At 26.2% G+C, this 16,554-nt stretch overlaps 7 protein-coding genes across 7 annotated transcripts; 4 read left to right on the forward strand and 3 right to left on the reverse strand.

Annotated features, from left to right (window-relative positions):
• Positions 1-345: 345 nt before the first annotated feature.
• On the forward strand, positions 346-2,588 carry T551_01216 (uncharacterized protein; the record flags this gene model as incomplete). Its single annotated transcript, XM_018373479.1, has 2 exons — positions 346-467; positions 701-2,588. 2 exons carry the CDS (start codon positions 346-348, stop codon positions 2,586-2,588), a joined length of 2,010 nt encoding a protein of 669 aa, XP_018230133.1.
• Positions 2,589-3,036: 448 nt separating this feature from the next.
• T551_01217 (uncharacterized protein) lies at positions 3,037-4,529 on the reverse strand (the record flags this gene model as incomplete). The annotated part of the gene is made up of 7 exons (XM_018373480.1): positions 3,037-3,310; positions 3,355-3,550; positions 3,597-3,663; positions 3,711-3,822; positions 3,867-4,001; positions 4,047-4,435; positions 4,482-4,529. The coding sequence occupies 7 exons, from the start codon at positions 4,527-4,529 to the stop codon at positions 3,037-3,039; spliced, it is 1,221 nt and encodes a 406-aa protein (XP_018230134.1).
• A 125-nt stretch (positions 4,530-4,654) lies between these two features.
• Positions 4,655-5,523, forward strand: T551_01218 (DNA replication protein SLD5; the record flags this gene model as incomplete). Its single annotated transcript, XM_018373481.1, has 5 exons — positions 4,655-4,819; positions 4,876-5,001; positions 5,075-5,157; positions 5,204-5,304; positions 5,351-5,523. 5 exons carry the CDS (start codon positions 4,655-4,657, stop codon positions 5,521-5,523), a joined length of 648 nt encoding a protein of 215 aa, XP_018230135.1.
• Positions 5,524-6,296: 773 nt separating this feature from the next.
• On the forward strand, positions 6,297-8,535 carry T551_01219 ([Histone H3]-lysine-36 demethylase; the record flags this gene model as incomplete). The annotated part of the gene is made up of 6 exons (XM_018373482.1): positions 6,297-6,513; positions 6,559-6,876; positions 6,921-7,080; positions 7,134-7,211; positions 7,257-7,484; positions 7,524-8,535. The coding sequence occupies 6 exons, from the start codon at positions 6,297-6,299 to the stop codon at positions 8,533-8,535; spliced, it is 2,013 nt and encodes a 670-aa protein (XP_018230136.1).
• Positions 8,536-8,916: 381 nt separating this feature from the next.
• T551_01220 (uncharacterized protein) lies at positions 8,917-9,711 on the reverse strand (the record flags this gene model as incomplete). Its single annotated transcript, XM_018373483.1, has 1 exon — positions 8,917-9,711. The coding sequence occupies one exon, from the start codon at positions 9,709-9,711 to the stop codon at positions 8,917-8,919; it is 795 nt and encodes a 264-aa protein (XP_018230137.1).
• Positions 9,712-10,135: 424 nt separating this feature from the next.
• T551_01221 (uncharacterized protein) lies at positions 10,136-11,833 on the reverse strand (the record flags this gene model as incomplete). The annotated part of the gene is made up of 9 exons (XM_018373484.1): positions 10,136-10,417; positions 10,464-10,649; positions 10,696-10,848; positions 10,900-10,989; positions 11,034-11,135; positions 11,182-11,349; positions 11,396-11,445; positions 11,486-11,592; positions 11,643-11,833. 9 exons carry the CDS (start codon positions 11,831-11,833, stop codon positions 10,136-10,138), a joined length of 1,329 nt encoding a protein of 442 aa, XP_018230138.1.
• A 1,136-nt stretch (positions 11,834-12,969) lies between these two features.
• Positions 12,970-16,015, forward strand: T551_01222 (protein kinase BUB1; the record flags this gene model as incomplete). Its single annotated transcript, XM_018373485.1, has 4 exons — positions 12,970-13,436; positions 13,480-13,930; positions 13,974-14,205; positions 14,250-16,015. 4 exons carry the CDS (start codon positions 12,970-12,972, stop codon positions 16,013-16,015), a joined length of 2,916 nt encoding a protein of 971 aa, XP_018230139.1.
• Between the last annotated feature and the right edge of the window lie 539 nt (positions 16,016-16,554).

Below are 16,554 nucleotides of genomic sequence, written 5' to 3' on the forward strand. Positions count from 1 at the left end.
TATATAAATTATACAGGTTCTAAGAATAATATCAAAAAATAGAATAAATTTGTATTTTTTTAAAAATATTAATTCACAAACATAAATAATTAATATATATTATCTTTCACTTATTATAATATCATATTTCTCTTGCATAAAAACACTGATAAAAACAATAATAAAAGCTTTTATGTCATTTAAAAAGAAAAAGTATTTGAATTAACATATTCAAAGTTTTAGCAATTCTTTAGCAATTATTACAAATATCTTTTTTATTATATTAAAACATATCGAAAGGTAAAATTCGATATAATCAAACGGTCCAATAACGAAATTATTTAAAAAGTATAAAAACCATGGAAAATGTCTAAAAGAGAAGCAGAAAGGCAACTTACAAAGAACGACACTATATTTTCAGGGAATTCTGAGCAGGATATAGTAGATTACGCAAAACAAGCGCCTAAGGAAGTGCTTTTACAAAGAAAGTACGCGTCTTTTATTTGTAAAACAAAAGCATGAAAATAAGCATTGCTTGTAAAAGAAAAGTTTTTAGAATCTTTTAAAGGAACAATATAAATTGAAAAAGAATTTTTTTTTGAATACATATCTTTGAAGATTCATGATAATATAAAATAAGTACAAAGATGGCGTTTTATGTGCAGAAATGCTTTTGAGCTGTCTGTATTATATTATGGATGAATTTCTAACTTTTTTCAAGGATTGCAGTGCCACAATCACGAAAAAAACGATGTGCAGAGCTGTCGTCAACATATTCAAACCCGTTTGCTAATCTATCGGAGTCAAATAAATCTCAAACGTTTGCTTTGCCGATTCAGCCACCTACATCTGCATTTTCATTTACACAGCCATTAAAACAAGAAAAAAAGGAAGACACATCTTTCAAACCATTAAATCAGCATTTGAATCCACCATTATTTAGCGATGAGACGAAAAATGACTATGATTTGTTTTTACGTCAAAGATCTGTAAATTACTTCTTTCAAAAAGCAATTAATACGTCTATCAACAATGATCCATTTGGAGATCTTACTAAAATTTGTCATGAATACATTGGGTATCGAGAGGAAATTGATAAATCAAATGAATCAAATAATTGCAAATATCCTGAAAATAAACAATATATATCTTCAGAAGAATCATCTAAAAATGCCTCTTTGCAGCAATCTTATAAATTTATGTCAAAAGCAAATAATTCAATTAATACTTCAGTTTCAGCACACTCTAAGGATACTTTTGATCATAAAAATGAAATGGCTAAAAATAATTCATTCTCTTTTCTAAAAAAGCATACGGAAGAAAATGATAAAAATATAGGAGAAATAAAAAACGATTCTCACTCAAATAAATCATTATTTCCTACTTTTATACCGTCTACAAAAAAAGACAATGAAAATATTCAATCAGCATTTGAATCACAAACGAGTAATGATAAAAGCATTCTTCAAACAAGTTTTTCTTTTGGAAATACAAATAACTTTACTGAAACTCCTATTGAAAAGAAAATGCAAAATCAATCAAATATTGAAGATTCATCAAATCTTGAAACAAAAAATTCATCTACTTCATTTATTACAAACACACCTAGCTTTCCTCTTTTTTCTAATATTTCCGAGTCAAAAAATTCTATAACCAATAAAAATATTGAATCAAATCCAATAAAATTTTCTTTTGTACCTGAAACAAACAAAACAGAACAAAATCCTTTTTTATTTGAGGCTAATAAATCGAATACTGAAATAATTGATAAACCAAATAATAATGTAGATAACAGTAAAAATTTATTTAGTATTACTTCAACACCAAAAATAGAAACAAATATTTCAAATAATACAAATTCTACACCTATTTTTAATTTTGGATCAACTACAAAAAATACTAATTCATCTGATTTTTCATGGACACCAGATAAAGGAATCAAATTTGCTGTATCTCCATCTAAAAGTGTAAATAACACTATGGATAAGCCACCAATTTTTCAATTTATAAATCCTTTGTCAACTGGAAATCTTAATAATGAAGATATATCTCAATGCAAATCTAATGAAACTGTTGGTTTTGAATTTGGAAATAAAACGAATACTGGTTTTTCTTTTGGACAGTCATCAGCCATTAATTCAGCATTTATGAATTTTCAACAAAAGAGCATCCCCGCATCTGAAACTACGAATGACGATATGTTTCCTCAAGAACCACGAACAAATGATCATTTGATCGCAAGCAAAGGAGAGGGAGAAGAAAATGAAGATGTTATATTTACTGCAAAAGCAAAAATATATAAATATTTAGTGAAAGAAAATAGATTTTCAGACCTTGGGGTAGGTATATTAAAACTTAATGTAGATAAAGATACATTAAAGGCGCGGGTTTTAGCGCGGCTAGAGGGAAGTGGGAAAGTTATTATTAATGTTGGTTTACAAAAGGATTTTCAATATTTAACTACAGGCAAAAAAAGTGTTAAAATTCCTGCTATACCAAACGAAGGAACAGGTATTGATACATATTTAGTTCGTGTACGAGATGAAGAGACATCGAAAAAGCTTGCTGATTTACTTGAATCCAAGAAATTAGCAAAACAAACAAATTAATTAAAATATATTACATGACTTCAATATAATTTCAGTACAATTTCATCATATTATTACATATAAACAAATATTTATTTATTTCTGAATTGGCCATATAAAAATGATTCTTAATATATTTCTAAGAAAACAGCTGTTAGTTTACTAATATATATGTATATTTTATAAAATATAAATTTAAATATAAAATTTTTATATTCTGGAAAAATTTTAATATAAATGAAGAACTTTATTAAAATGAAGAATTTATACTTCAATCTTTCCAATTATACTGCTAATAAGTATTAAGTATGGTGTTTAAGGCTTTTGGAATTATTAAGCATTGCAATCATTATTTCTATTTATAATTAATGACAATATCTTTAAATGTATTTTAACTTTATTATTAATAGATTAAAAATAAATTGATGCTACAGTCTCATGAGTTTACTAATAAAAATAAAATTAATAATTATTTTTTTGCTTTTTTAGATTCACGTGGCTTTTTATTTACTTTCAATTTGTTTGAATTCTCTTCAATTTTCCCTAAATCTTTTAATTCTTTTAATTTTATAGAAAATTCAGAATCATCTGATTCTTTTCCATAGAGCCATCTTAAAAGTTTAATTTCATCTTGCCATATCTTTGGGTCATTGTTTGATGGTGTTTCTAATATAAGAGGAATGTCTTGCATCCTTTTATCATTTATAAGGACTCTAAAGGCTTCAAGCCCTATGTACCCACGACTTGAATCAATTAACATATATCTTTAATGTTTTTTATAGCTTACCCTATATTGGCATGAAGATCTCTTTTAGATCCAAGAGGTGTTTTTGAATCATTTAAATGAATACCTGCAAGATACTTAAACCCGATTATATTTTCGAATTTGTCCATAACATTATGGTATGATTCTTTAGTTCTTATATCATATCCTGAAGCGAAAAGATGACATGTATCAAGACAAAAGCCAATTCTGGATTTATCTATTAATGTTTTAAAATAATATTGTAATATTTATGAAGAATTTACCTTCAACTTTATCTAAAATGGTAGCCAATTCTTCAAAACTATTTCCAAGAGTATTTCCTTGACCAGCCTGCTATTGTTTAAAACAGATAATAACTTAAATTTAAGATTTAATACCATGTTTTCCACAACAAGTACTACATCACTGACTTCTTTATGTGCCCTATTTATGCAATCTGTTAAATGTTTTATTCCATCTGCTCTTATAGAATTTCCGCATGAACCAGGACTAAAAATAATTCAATTAAGATATATAAATTAGGAAAAAGTTACTGAAAATTGAATTTCCCTATTCCTAGCTTTTGACAGCGTTTTACATCATCTATAAAATTCACATAAGCCTTATCTCTCTTCTCTTTATCGGAATTCGCAAGATTTACAAGATATGATCCATGAGGAAGAACATGTCTAACATAACATAAATTTTTCAATATAAAAATAAACATTCTATACTTTTTTAAATCATAACCATATTCTTCAGAAAGCTTTTTAAAATAATCAATATCTTGTACCTTTAATTCAGAAGCTACCCATTTTCTTTGAGATTTCAAAAACATAGCAAACGCATTTCCACTTTTATTCTCAATCAACATCTCACAAAAACAATCATGAAAATACCCTATACTTGCACTATTGACTGCTGCATTATATATTCCCTTTGCTGCAGAAACATGTGCACCAATAAAAATACCAAAATTCTGCATTTTTGATGACGAATCCATTGATTTATTTGATTCAAATGATTTTTTTGAAAATACAGAGTCTCCATTCGAAAATTCACATTCTTCTAATGAATCAATCTTCCTCTTTTCAGGAAAATGTATCTTTTCATTCTCTAATTTCTTATACAAAACCATTATTATTTTCAAAAAAAAAAAACATACAAACATCCACTTTAAAGGCTTCAAAATCCGGTTTTCTGGAAATATCTATCATCCACTCGTATTTGCTAGTTAATCTTATATATCTGATCCCTTTCTGCACCTTTATAAGCTTTTTTACTGCTAATAAACTTATCTTTAATTAATATTGAAAATCTCGAACGTTACGTCAATTAAACGATGGATCTTGATATAGACGCGCTGCTTGAGTTAGAACCAGTATTTAATAAAGAAGATGAAGGAAAAAAAGATGTATCAGAGCTCATGAAAAGTTGGATTTCAGAGAGAATAGCACCTGAACTTTTGCCATTCCAAGGAGTGCTTTTAGAAAGAATGATGGAACGAGTTCAGCGGCAGATAAGCATTTTTCAGGCGATAAAAGTCATGCTAAAAGAATATAGACTGAAATGGTTGAATTAAAGATTGGGAAAGATATAAAAACCAATTTTCGGATGGTTTTAGTTCAAATGGAGATTGAAAGAATCAAATATATGATTCGTTCGTATTTGCAAACAAGAATTTATAAGGTAGAACTGAGAAGAAATATTCAATTGTTTTGAATACATGTTTTTTATTGACAGGTGTATTTATTTTTGGTAGATGGACAAGTATGCATTATATATTTTACAAAAACCCGAGTTACTGGCATGTCTTTCTTCTTTGGAGAAGGAATATTTGAAAAAGTAGATTATTTATGAGTGGAGTAATGCATCTTATGTATTTTAATAGACACCAAGAAATTCTTACAGATTATTATACATCAGCTGTTCTAAAACATCTTCCGGAAAAGTTAAGAAGATTAGATGATACTCAAGGAGGGATATCTATGAGTATTCTTTAGAGTGTATATGATTATAAATAAACTCATAAGTGTAGTTGAAAAACCAGATATGGATGCTGCTGTATTTTGCAGAGTAATTAACAATATTGAACATGATATTCCTGTCAATAAAAACGAAAGTATTACGCTTGATAAGGGCAACATTTACCTTCTCAAGTATAAATTAATACGGTCATTTATATTTTCAGGAGATGTTGAATTGATATAAAATGACAAAAAATTTCATAGAATTTAGACATCAATACCGATTAATGTTAATCCTTTAAGATTTATCAGATATTTTCTAAAATTTTGTTTTTTTGTGTTATGAATGAATAAATGTTTCTTTACTCAAAAATATTATAAAATTTGGTTAATTATTGGGACTAATTAGACGGTTTATTGTTAATTTGTTAAATACAGAAAAACTAACAATTCAAAGTAAATATATATATATTATTTATTAATGTTTCAAAGAAAGTACTTAAAAGAAGAATTTTATTTATAAAAACATAATTTATTCACTGTTTAATACTAATAATGACTTAAATTATAGTGTAGATATATTTTTTGATTTTACAAAATATTGTTATTTAACGGTATATTCAACAAGAGTTATAGAAAATCGAATTTAAATGCTTTTGATAAAATACAAACATTATATCATTTTGTCTAATCAAATATGATATCTAAATATTTAAAGTACAAATTATTTATTCAGTAATTTTATCGATATATTATAATTACTTATATTTTCTAAAGGTACATGATTTCTAACTATTTTGTTGGATAGGTTATCTTTATTGAAACAATTTATGCATTACTTTCATATAAAAACAACTTCGCTCATTCTTCATATCTATAAACTCCGTTACTACGATACTGTAAACTACAAATTAAAAAAAAATAAGATTATAAAATAACTAATACTGAACAATTCAATCATTTCATGAATAAACAAATCTTTTCTTTAATATAGTTATGGGTATATAGAAGAAGCAGATGAAAACATTTCAAGAAAGAAGTTTATCCAAGAAATGGGATCACTGTGAAATTTGTACACCTGAAACAGCACCAAAAGATACTGAAATCTTCTGGATTCAGTGTAAGCCTTGTCGGAAATGGTATCATATCAAATGTATAGATGGGCTTTATTCAGTTGATATGATTGAAGATTATCATTGTCGTTCATGTGAACCGATTTATGGATTATCAACATGTAATGTTATTATTTGATAATTTAATATATTTTAATTTGAAGTAGATCGTCCTCAACTTAGGAAATCTTCAAGGCCTCATTCTTTTGTAGATTATGTTTCACTAGATCAAGGTAGTCTTGCTTTAGCTAATCAACATGCATATACAGCAATGATTGAGAATAAAATATTTACTGAAAATACATTTAAGAAGATAAAGGGCATTGAGTTAACAAAAGAATGGGCAGAAGAAGAGGGTTTTAATGAACCTGTTTTAATTCCGGCAGGGTGGGATTACGAAGGATTAGAAATGAAAATTCCAAAAGATTTAACTGTTCGAAAGGTTTTAGAGATGTTAGGACCTCATGAAAAAATAGAAGTGATTGGTTATCAGAAATTTTTGCCTTGAAAATAAATTTAACAATTATAGATGTACCTTTGCAAAAAGAAGTTTCTGGTTGGTCATTGGGTGAATGGGTAGAATATTATGAAAAGCCAGCTGAAGAGCGAGATAGAATAAGAAATGTAATAAGTTTAGAAATAAGTTTGTCAGAATTAGCAAAACATATTGTCCGTCCAAAATTTGTTAGGTATTTAATTATTTATTTACAGAAATATCGAAATATGTTTATATATCATCTAGAGATCTTGATTTCGCAGATTGTATGTGGCCTAAAGATTTGAAAGAAGCAGGACAGTTCCCAAAAGTACAGTTATATTGGTTTGTATATTTAGTTTAAATAAAATTAAATATTGATATTTATAGTCTTATGTCAGTTAAAAATTCTTTTACAGATTTTCATATTGATTTTGGCGGAACTTCAGTATTTTATCATGTTATCAAAGGATCTAAAACATTTCTTTTTATTCCTCCAACTCAAACAAATCTTAAGAAATATGAAAATTGGTGTCTTAGTCCTAATCAAAGTGAAACATTTCTCGGAGATCAGGTAAAAGAATGTATAAGAGTTGATTTAAATGAAGGAGATACAATGTAGTTTTTATGTTTATAAAAAAAAATTAACATATATAGGTTAATTCCATCTGGATGGATCCATGCAGTTCATACACCATCAGATTCTCTTGTTTTAGGAGGGAACTTTTTAACTTACCTTCATATGGAAATGCAGCTATTGGTAGCAGACATTGAACGACGTACTAAAGTACCAGAAAAATTTAAATATCCGTTTTTTGAAAAACTTCTTTGGTTTTCTGTATTTTACTATTTATCTCTGCCTTTAGAAAATGTTGAAAATTTTGAACATTACTTACATCATAAGAAATTTTCAAACTTAAAAATTGAATCAAAAAACAGAAATATACATCAAAAAGAATTAGTAGGTTGTGAAGTATTGGCTAAATATTTATTTATACGTGCGCAAATGGCAAAAGGACTAGCTCCAGTTACTGCAAATGGTGAAAAATTGAGTACTCCTACTCAAAAACAACTTCGTGCTATGAAATTAGAATTGCCTTATCAATATTTTTCCGGTGATTTTGTAGAATTAGCAAAAGCATTTGGAAGATGGATATATTATAAAAAAGGGTTAAGTATAGAGGAGCATCCTAAATGGTGTTCATTTGAATCACTTGAATCTTATAGTTCAGAACTTAATAGTATTTTTATACGGAAAAAAGAAAATAAAGTATCTAAGAAAAAAAAGAATTCTTTTTACCAATCTAAAATTTCTTTAAATACCTTTAATATTAAACAAAAAAATGGATTAAAACATAAAAAAACTACACAAGCTTCAAAAATGGTTAATTTTTCTTTAAATTCAGAATTAAAATGTTCCATAAAACATCAAGATATTAAAAATACAATTAAAATGGAAGATACCCCTATATCAGTCTCAATTTTATCTAATTCTCAAGTTGAAAATAAAGATACTACCACGCAATCAGACTTATCATATAATATTTTTTCAGATAATACCGTAGATAACGCTACCAAACAAGCAATAAAAGCTGCTATGTTTGGATTAAGATATATTAAGACAAAAAAGTATCCTATTTCAAAAATATCGTCTGTAATGCAAACTTAAATAAAAATTATGCATATTATTTATACATTTTTTCATAAACTTAATTTTTAAAACATATAATAAAATCTAAAATAATACATAATAGATAAAACAAAAACAATTTATTACAAAATATTTTTTTTAAAATGCTTTTATATCAAGGTTTTTTAATATATTTTTAATATGTTCAATTTTTATTTTTAAAATGTAATTAATTAAATTTATTAGACACAAAAATTTTTACTATTTTACATTGTCTAATATTAAAAAAACAGACTAAATGTCTGTATAAATATAAAATATAACAACAAAACAAATTAATTCAAACTACTTCGAATATATCCAAAGATAACATTTGATTAAAATAATTAATTCAAATTTACTAAATATTCCAATGTCTTACTAATTTCTGAGAGTCGCTATTATAGAAACACTAACAATAACACCGATAAAACTTGATACGCCAACGATCACTCCAAGAACACTAGCAATGAATTTATACCTTTTTATATCTTGCTCCATTGTAAATGGCGTATAAGGAAGGTACAGATCTAAACAATGAAACCCATAAAGGATCCACAAAGGTGGAAATATTAGGCCAATAAATAATATAACATAATGTGTATAATAAAGCTCTTTTAATGGAAAAGATAATGAAATAGTTGATGATGATGTAAGATATTTGTCTGGAGATAAATGTGGTATTTCATATTGAGGAATAGTAAATGGTCTTCGAATAGCTTCTGTAAAAGGACTTAAGCTTGAAGTATCCGATTTTAAATCCCCACTTTGAATCGGAGTTGCCAATGGTCTTAAACCAGATCTTCTGGGAAATGAAAAATTCGCAGTTGTTCTTCCAGAATTCGGATTTGATGAAAGCGTATTTTCTATACCTGATGGCTTCTGTGTACTATGTATTTCAGGAGGAAAAAGAAAATATGTATGACGACTTTCTTTAGAACACTTGCTACCTGATTCAGAACTAAATTTAGATTCAGGTCCTTTTTCTAAATCAAGTTTTTTCATATTAGGAGGTTCTGTTGTATTATGTGTATTACGCCATAGAAAAGGCTGTGAAAGCTTAACAACTGGAACCCATATCTTTTCTGAAGGTTTATCAGGGTTTTCACGTAAATGATAATGCTCAACTTGTATATTTTGATCTGATACTGGTGTAGGTAAAACTGTTGCAGACATTCTTAAATAATTTTTATTTTGTAAGATATTTCACTGATTTCTTTTAAAAAAAAACTTCAATTATAGTTACTATTTAATATCCAAAAAAGATTCATCTAATATTTGTTAAAATAAATGTAATTTCTTTTGAAAATAGATTTTCTTTGCATTAGTTTATCAAAAAAAAATTTCGTCTTTTACAAGACCGAAGATCATCTCAAAACCAAAATATCAACATAGTTGCCATAGCAACCAAGATAGTCTAATTAATAAATTATTAGATAATTTTTGAAAATTTCTAAAAATGTTAGATAAATATAATAAAAGATTGATTTTAGTTGCAAAAATGAAATGTTATGAAATACATGAGAAATATATAAATATTGTAAATTTTAAAAATGAAATTGAACAATTGTCCAAAATAAAACAGTTTGTAGCAGATAAATTAAGAATGTTTTGAAAAAGTAGATGATTCTCCAATAGAGTTAGTGTCATTATCATAAAATGTGTTTTGAGCAGAGATATTGGATTGGAAAGCCAAATGCATTTTATTAAGACCATATGAATGATTTAGGGCAATTAATTTAGCCATCATGGCTGATACACTTTTTAATTCTGCTTCCAAGATTTCTCTTTGAACTTTTCTGTTATCGACTGTATCAACAAAATTGACAATTTTCTGTGACTCGTAATTAGTGATAAAAGCATTGAGTTTTCCTTCATTAATCTTGCAAATAATCAGTAATAAGATTTAATATTTATTTAAAAACAACCATTTTTAAAACAAATTCTTCCGTTAAATTATAAGAATCTTGTGATTCTAAAGAAATACCATTCCAGGGGCCAATTTTCCTGTTAATATCAACAATAGAGAGAGATGTATAAATTTTTCTAAGTCTATATATTTCATGATATGAAAGAAATTTTATCGCATATTTTATAAGTTCGTTATTTTTATCCTAAAAATTAATTTATAAGTACTAGACTTGTCATATCATTACAAACCTTGATGAAAATATCTCTATATTTAAAGTAGAGATTTTTTATTTCATCATGATCTTGATGTTCGTACGCTTCAGCAAAGATATCATATGCTTTTCCAAAAACTTTATATGATTTTATACAAACAATATCAGTAATATGAGGAACTGGCTCTATCTAAATAATTTCATAAAAACCAAAAAATTATTTTTGCAAAAATTAATATACCTTTCCATTTACAATAAGACTTAGTATAACGAATTTCTTATATGCATTAACTTGAATAGCCGACGTATTAAGAGTAGGTGCAGAAATAACCTTTAATCAATTAATCCATAATTAAAATTAAACAATTAATAAACTATTCTAAGAAAATGCAATGCCCTATGGAAAATTTTCAATTTTACGTATAAAATAGCCCCATAGAAATGATAAAGCAAATGATCAAGATAAGTAATCCCGTTCTAAAATATATAAAACATTTGTTAACAAATTAAAGCAATAAATTACATTTTTATCAAAAATTTCCATATCTTGATCCAGAAGAAATTGTGCTTCTTTATAAGCTTTTGCAACAAAACATTGTTTGACAAAAATAGCATGAATTGGCGTTAACGTGAGTCCAAAATCATTATATCTTTTAAGTGTAGAACACAAAATATCTATAGCTAGAAAAGACTAATTTGATATCATCAATAATAAGAACATAAAAAATATAGCTTACTCTATTTGTGGTATTTGCGCTATCACAAATCCATGCTAAAAATTGCTTAACTAAAAATATTAAAGAGAAAAAAAATGAAAAAATATATACATATTACAGATGCAAACATAGAAACCATTTTTACATTAAAAACAGACAAAAATTTAACACAATCTTCCAATATTGAATCAAATCCCAATATTTGTCCTCTAGCAAACCTATAAATACATAAGAAATAATGTATATATACCGTTGATAGAGAAAATACAAAATATAAAGATATCCAATACTATAAAGTTCAGGATCAAGAGTTTTTAATGGATCCTGTTGATTTATTTTGGCTAAGAGCTCATTGGAAGATCGTTTAAAATACGGTATAAGAATATTCTGAATTGCTGTTGCATCAGTACAAACTTTAATCATTGAAATAAGATCATCGTCTTGATCATGATCATTCATTAGAATTAAGGAGTTTCAAGGCATAAGTATGAGTAAGAATTCTGAGAACATATGCATTAAAACACACATTTTATTCATTAAGTATATTAACTCCTTTACCGAGGAAAATGAAAAACGATAGAAAACCCCAATTATTTAAAGTTTTATGAGTTTACAAGGAAAAAAAGTGAAATTGGATATTTAAATGAAATAGGTAATTTAAGAAAAATCAATAAAGTTTAATCTAAAAAGCTTTAAAGACATTTTACTAAGGTTTTCAACGATAAAAATACAATAATTTTTTGTTACAAAAAAATAGATATCATATTTAAAAAATATGTATTTTATAAATGTTAGGAACAAAGTTAGTAAAAATATAGGAATATAAAGTCATTATTTTTAACATTTTATGTAAAAATAGTGTTATATGTTTAGTATTTTTATTGTTGTATATACAATATTTTTTATGTAAACTTTTATAGTTTTATGTATTAAGAATCAATTGCAAGAATTATATCTTTAAATATAATATATTTCTCACTTTTATAATATTAAAAATAATTCGTTTAAAATTAAAAATATTACTTAAACTTTTATGTTAATGCTTTTTAAATAGATCTTTTGATAGAAATCAAAGCATTCTTATTGCAATTTCATTCTTACTAAATATTTTTTTTTGAAGTTTAGAATTCTCTATTAATAGTAATAAAAAACCAACATTATTTTTAAAATAATCATAAAAATTATCCCTACTTAAAAATATAATTGTAACCATATACTATAGGAAATTGTATATATTAGTTTTTTCACATATGGATGTTACAAAAATCCATATTTTTAAAATTTAAGAATATTTTCAAATACTATTCAAAATCAAAGAATTTAAATATATTATAAATTAAAATGTTAAAATATATAAAAACAAAATTTATATAATGAATTCCATAAATTTTTATTTATAAAAATATAACATTTTAACAAAAATGAAGGTAAATAAGGTTTATAAAAATTAATATTTATTTTAAAGATGTTACCGAAGTAACACTGTTTATTTTCACCGATAAGTTTAATAAAAAACAAAAAAGACTATGGTATTAGAATTAATAAGATAAAACGTGTTTTTTTAAAATAATTTGATTACTTTTTTCTATTTTTAAATGATTTCTTTCAAAGAATCTATTGAAGATCAAAAAGAAAATATCGAACCATTACGACAAGGACGGTCTGTAAAAAGTTTGGCAAAAGCTTTTTCAGAAGATCCATGCTCATTGAAGATAAAAAATGATCAAGAAAGACGTGTTTTTGAGTCTGAAATTGAAAATTTAGATGATCATGATGATCCTTTGGATGTCTGGATCAAATATATTAAGTGGACAAATGAAACTTATCCTCATGGTCAAAGTGCAGAAAGCGGACTTGTTTCATTGCTAGAGAGGTGTATTCGTTGTTTTGTAAATGTTTCTTATTATAAAGAGGATCCTCGATATCTAAAAGTATGGATCCAATATATGAAATACATAGATGATCCTCGAGAATTGTTTTGCTTTTTAGCTTATAATAATATCGGGCAATCATTAAGTACATTTTATGAAGAGTATGCAAATTTTCTTGAGGAAAATGGAAGGTATTTAATTTCATATTTGATGCCTTTTTATAATAGTTAATAGAAAATTTCAAGCAAATGAAATATATCAACTTGGAATTGAAAGGAAAGCACGTCCATTTGATCGTTTGCAACGAAGATACAACGAGTTCTTAAAAAGGTCTGTTGAAAATCCTTCTATTAATGGACCAAGTTCTCCCGCTTTAGCACCTATCCGTTCAGCCCTATCTACAAAATTCTTATCTAGTCTTAATGATTCAGGTAATTTAGTACAATTAAATAATACAAAAAAACCATCTGGGATGTCGCGTATAAATGTATATGTTGATTCTGAAAATGACGAAAGATTTACTAAAAGTTTCAAAACTAGTAAATGGGATAATATTGGAACTATACAAGAAAGAAGAAAAGAAAATTATCAAGAAGCTAAACAATGGGTTGGAGAAAAACTTCCTATGAAAAAACAAAATCAACAATTTTTGTTTACAGAAAAATTTACTGTTTTTCGTGATGAAGTATCTTAAATTAAGTATATTGCTATATACTAATAAATAGTAGGAAAATAAAACATTTAAAGAATCATTAAATCTGTTTGAAAATCCGCCTATGCCTAAGAAAGAAGAAAAAATTGTAGTTAATTTAGAAGCAATATATTGTAAAAATGGAGAAGAATTTTCGCTAGATGAATTGAAAGCTAAAGCGATGGGTTTACTGGGAAAAACCTGGGAAGATAATGCGGCAGATAGTGCAATGGTTCCATTATGTTTTGAAAGTAAAACAGTATTAAAAGGTTTGATTTTAGACACAAAAATTATAGTATTCATATTATAATAGATTCGTCTCAAGCATTTGACCTCTCTAAAAAACAAGCATCACCTACTATCAATACAAAGGCAGCCTTGGCCGATATTTTTGACATTTTTAATCAACCTTTAAAATGCGAACAATCTGATAGTAGTTCAGATGAAAATAATAATGAGATTGGATATGAAGATAATTCAGTACAAAAACACATGGAAAATGTGTCACAATCCCAAGATTTGTTAGATGATGAATTCCATCCAAATAGTTTTAATGAAGAAAATAAAGATATTAATTACAAAGATCAAAGTGAAAGCATAAAAACTTTAAGAGAAAACGATAAAAATGAAACAATTCAGACTTATAATAGTTTTACTACACCAAGTCGTGAAAACGTATCTTCATTTCCGCTAGATAAGCATAGCTCATCTATTAATATAACGACACCTATAGTTGAAGATACTGAGCAACTTTTATTATTGAGTCATTTAAAACCTGAAAAAAAAGAAAAAATGCAATTTAATGAAGAAAGTGATCTAATAAGTACTCCTTATTTAAATTTAGAAAAAAAAAAACCAACACATTCTACGTCATTTAAACACCAATCTTTATCGAATTGCTATGTTATAAAAGAACCTATTTGTAATCCGTTCGAGGATAACATTCAAAAAACTATATTATCAAATTTAAATCCCTCAAATTTTTATGGCGGTTTTTATAATTTTTCAGATAAAATATATGGGAAATTGGATCTTGAACGTTTTAATAAGCCATCATTTAAAAAGTCTTCACACAATAATCAAGATTTATTAGTGAAATTAACTGAAAATACTAGTTATCTCATAAAAAAAAAGCTTGGAGAAGGTGCATTTGCATTTATATATTTAGCCGAAACTAAAAATTCTTCAAATTCTACGCCGCAACTAAGAGCTATTAAGATCGAGCGTTCTTCTATACCTTGGGAATTTTACATAATACGACAGGTAAAGCATCGTCTTAATTTACATCGTGCATTAGAGTCTATTATTGATGTATATGAAATGTATATTTATCGTGATGTTGGTTTTTTAATAATGAGATACCGGGATCAAGGAACGATTCTTGATTTAGTTAACATGTTTAAAGCAGAAACAGGTAATGGTGTAGATGAGGTTCTTGCTATATTTTTTACTATAGAGCTTTTAAGAACATTGGAACAGTTGCATAATAAACATATTCTTCATGGAGATTTAAAACCAGATAATTGTCTTGTTCGCTTTGATCCTGTTGAAACAGAGTGGCTTTCTAAATATCAAAAAGATGGATCAGGCGGTTGGGCATCTAAAGGAATTGTAATTATAGATTTTGGGAGAGGAATAGACTTAAAAATGTTTTCTCCTCATGTGCAATTTGTAGTAGATACACAAACAGACGAACAAGATTGTGCAGAAATGCGAGAAGCAAGACCATGGACTTATCAGATCGATTACCATGGATTAGCTACTATAATTCATACTCTTCTTTTTGGTAAACATATTGAAACAATTCCAGAAAAAACATTAGGACTAGGTGCAGTGCGTAAAAAATATCGTTTAGCTAGTGGATTTAAAAGATATTGGCAACAAGATCTTTGGAAAAAATTATTTGATTTGCTATTGAATCCAATAGCTAATGCTGGTGAAAAAGGTCTTCCTATTACTGAAAATCTTAAACAAGTACGTGAAGAAATGGAAATTTGGCTTGTAGAAAATTGCGAAAAGGGAATTGGTCTTAAAGGAATTATATGGAAAATTGAAACTTTATTGCAAGAACGAAAATAATATTGAATATATAAATTGATATGGGTATTTTATATTTAAATAATTCAGATTGGTTTAAATTTTAATAATTTAATATATAATTTTGGAAAATAAATATAAATTTATTTTATAAATATAAATTATTTTTGTATATATATTTGCTATGTAAATTCGAAATGAATTCAACTTATATTACATAAAATATTTTAATAGCTTTCAATTTATATAACTTTATGAAAAATAACATATAAATAAATTAAGTGTTTAATGTTTATAAAGCTTACAAGCAACTCTACTTAAATTAAAATATCTGCTTTATTAATAAAATTATAAAACAATTTAGAAGACAATTGCTTTCCTAAAATATACATTCTTAAATTCTAATAAATTTTTAATTTGAAAACATTATTTTTAATTAAATATTCATAAATATTCATAGAACCAATTATCGTTGAATGATTTTTATAAATTTATCAAATTTTTTATAAAACCTTATTAATTTAAAAAAAAAAGCTAATAAAAGACATAAGAAATAGGCATAAACGCAAAATATTTTACTA

The sequence above is a fragment of the Pneumocystis jirovecii genome, assembly GCF_001477535.1.
Source record: "Pneumocystis jirovecii RU7 chromosome Unknown supercont1.5, whole genome shotgun sequence".
Taxonomy (NCBI): domain Eukaryota; kingdom Fungi; phylum Ascomycota; class Pneumocystomycetes; order Pneumocystales; family Pneumocystaceae; genus Pneumocystis; species Pneumocystis jirovecii.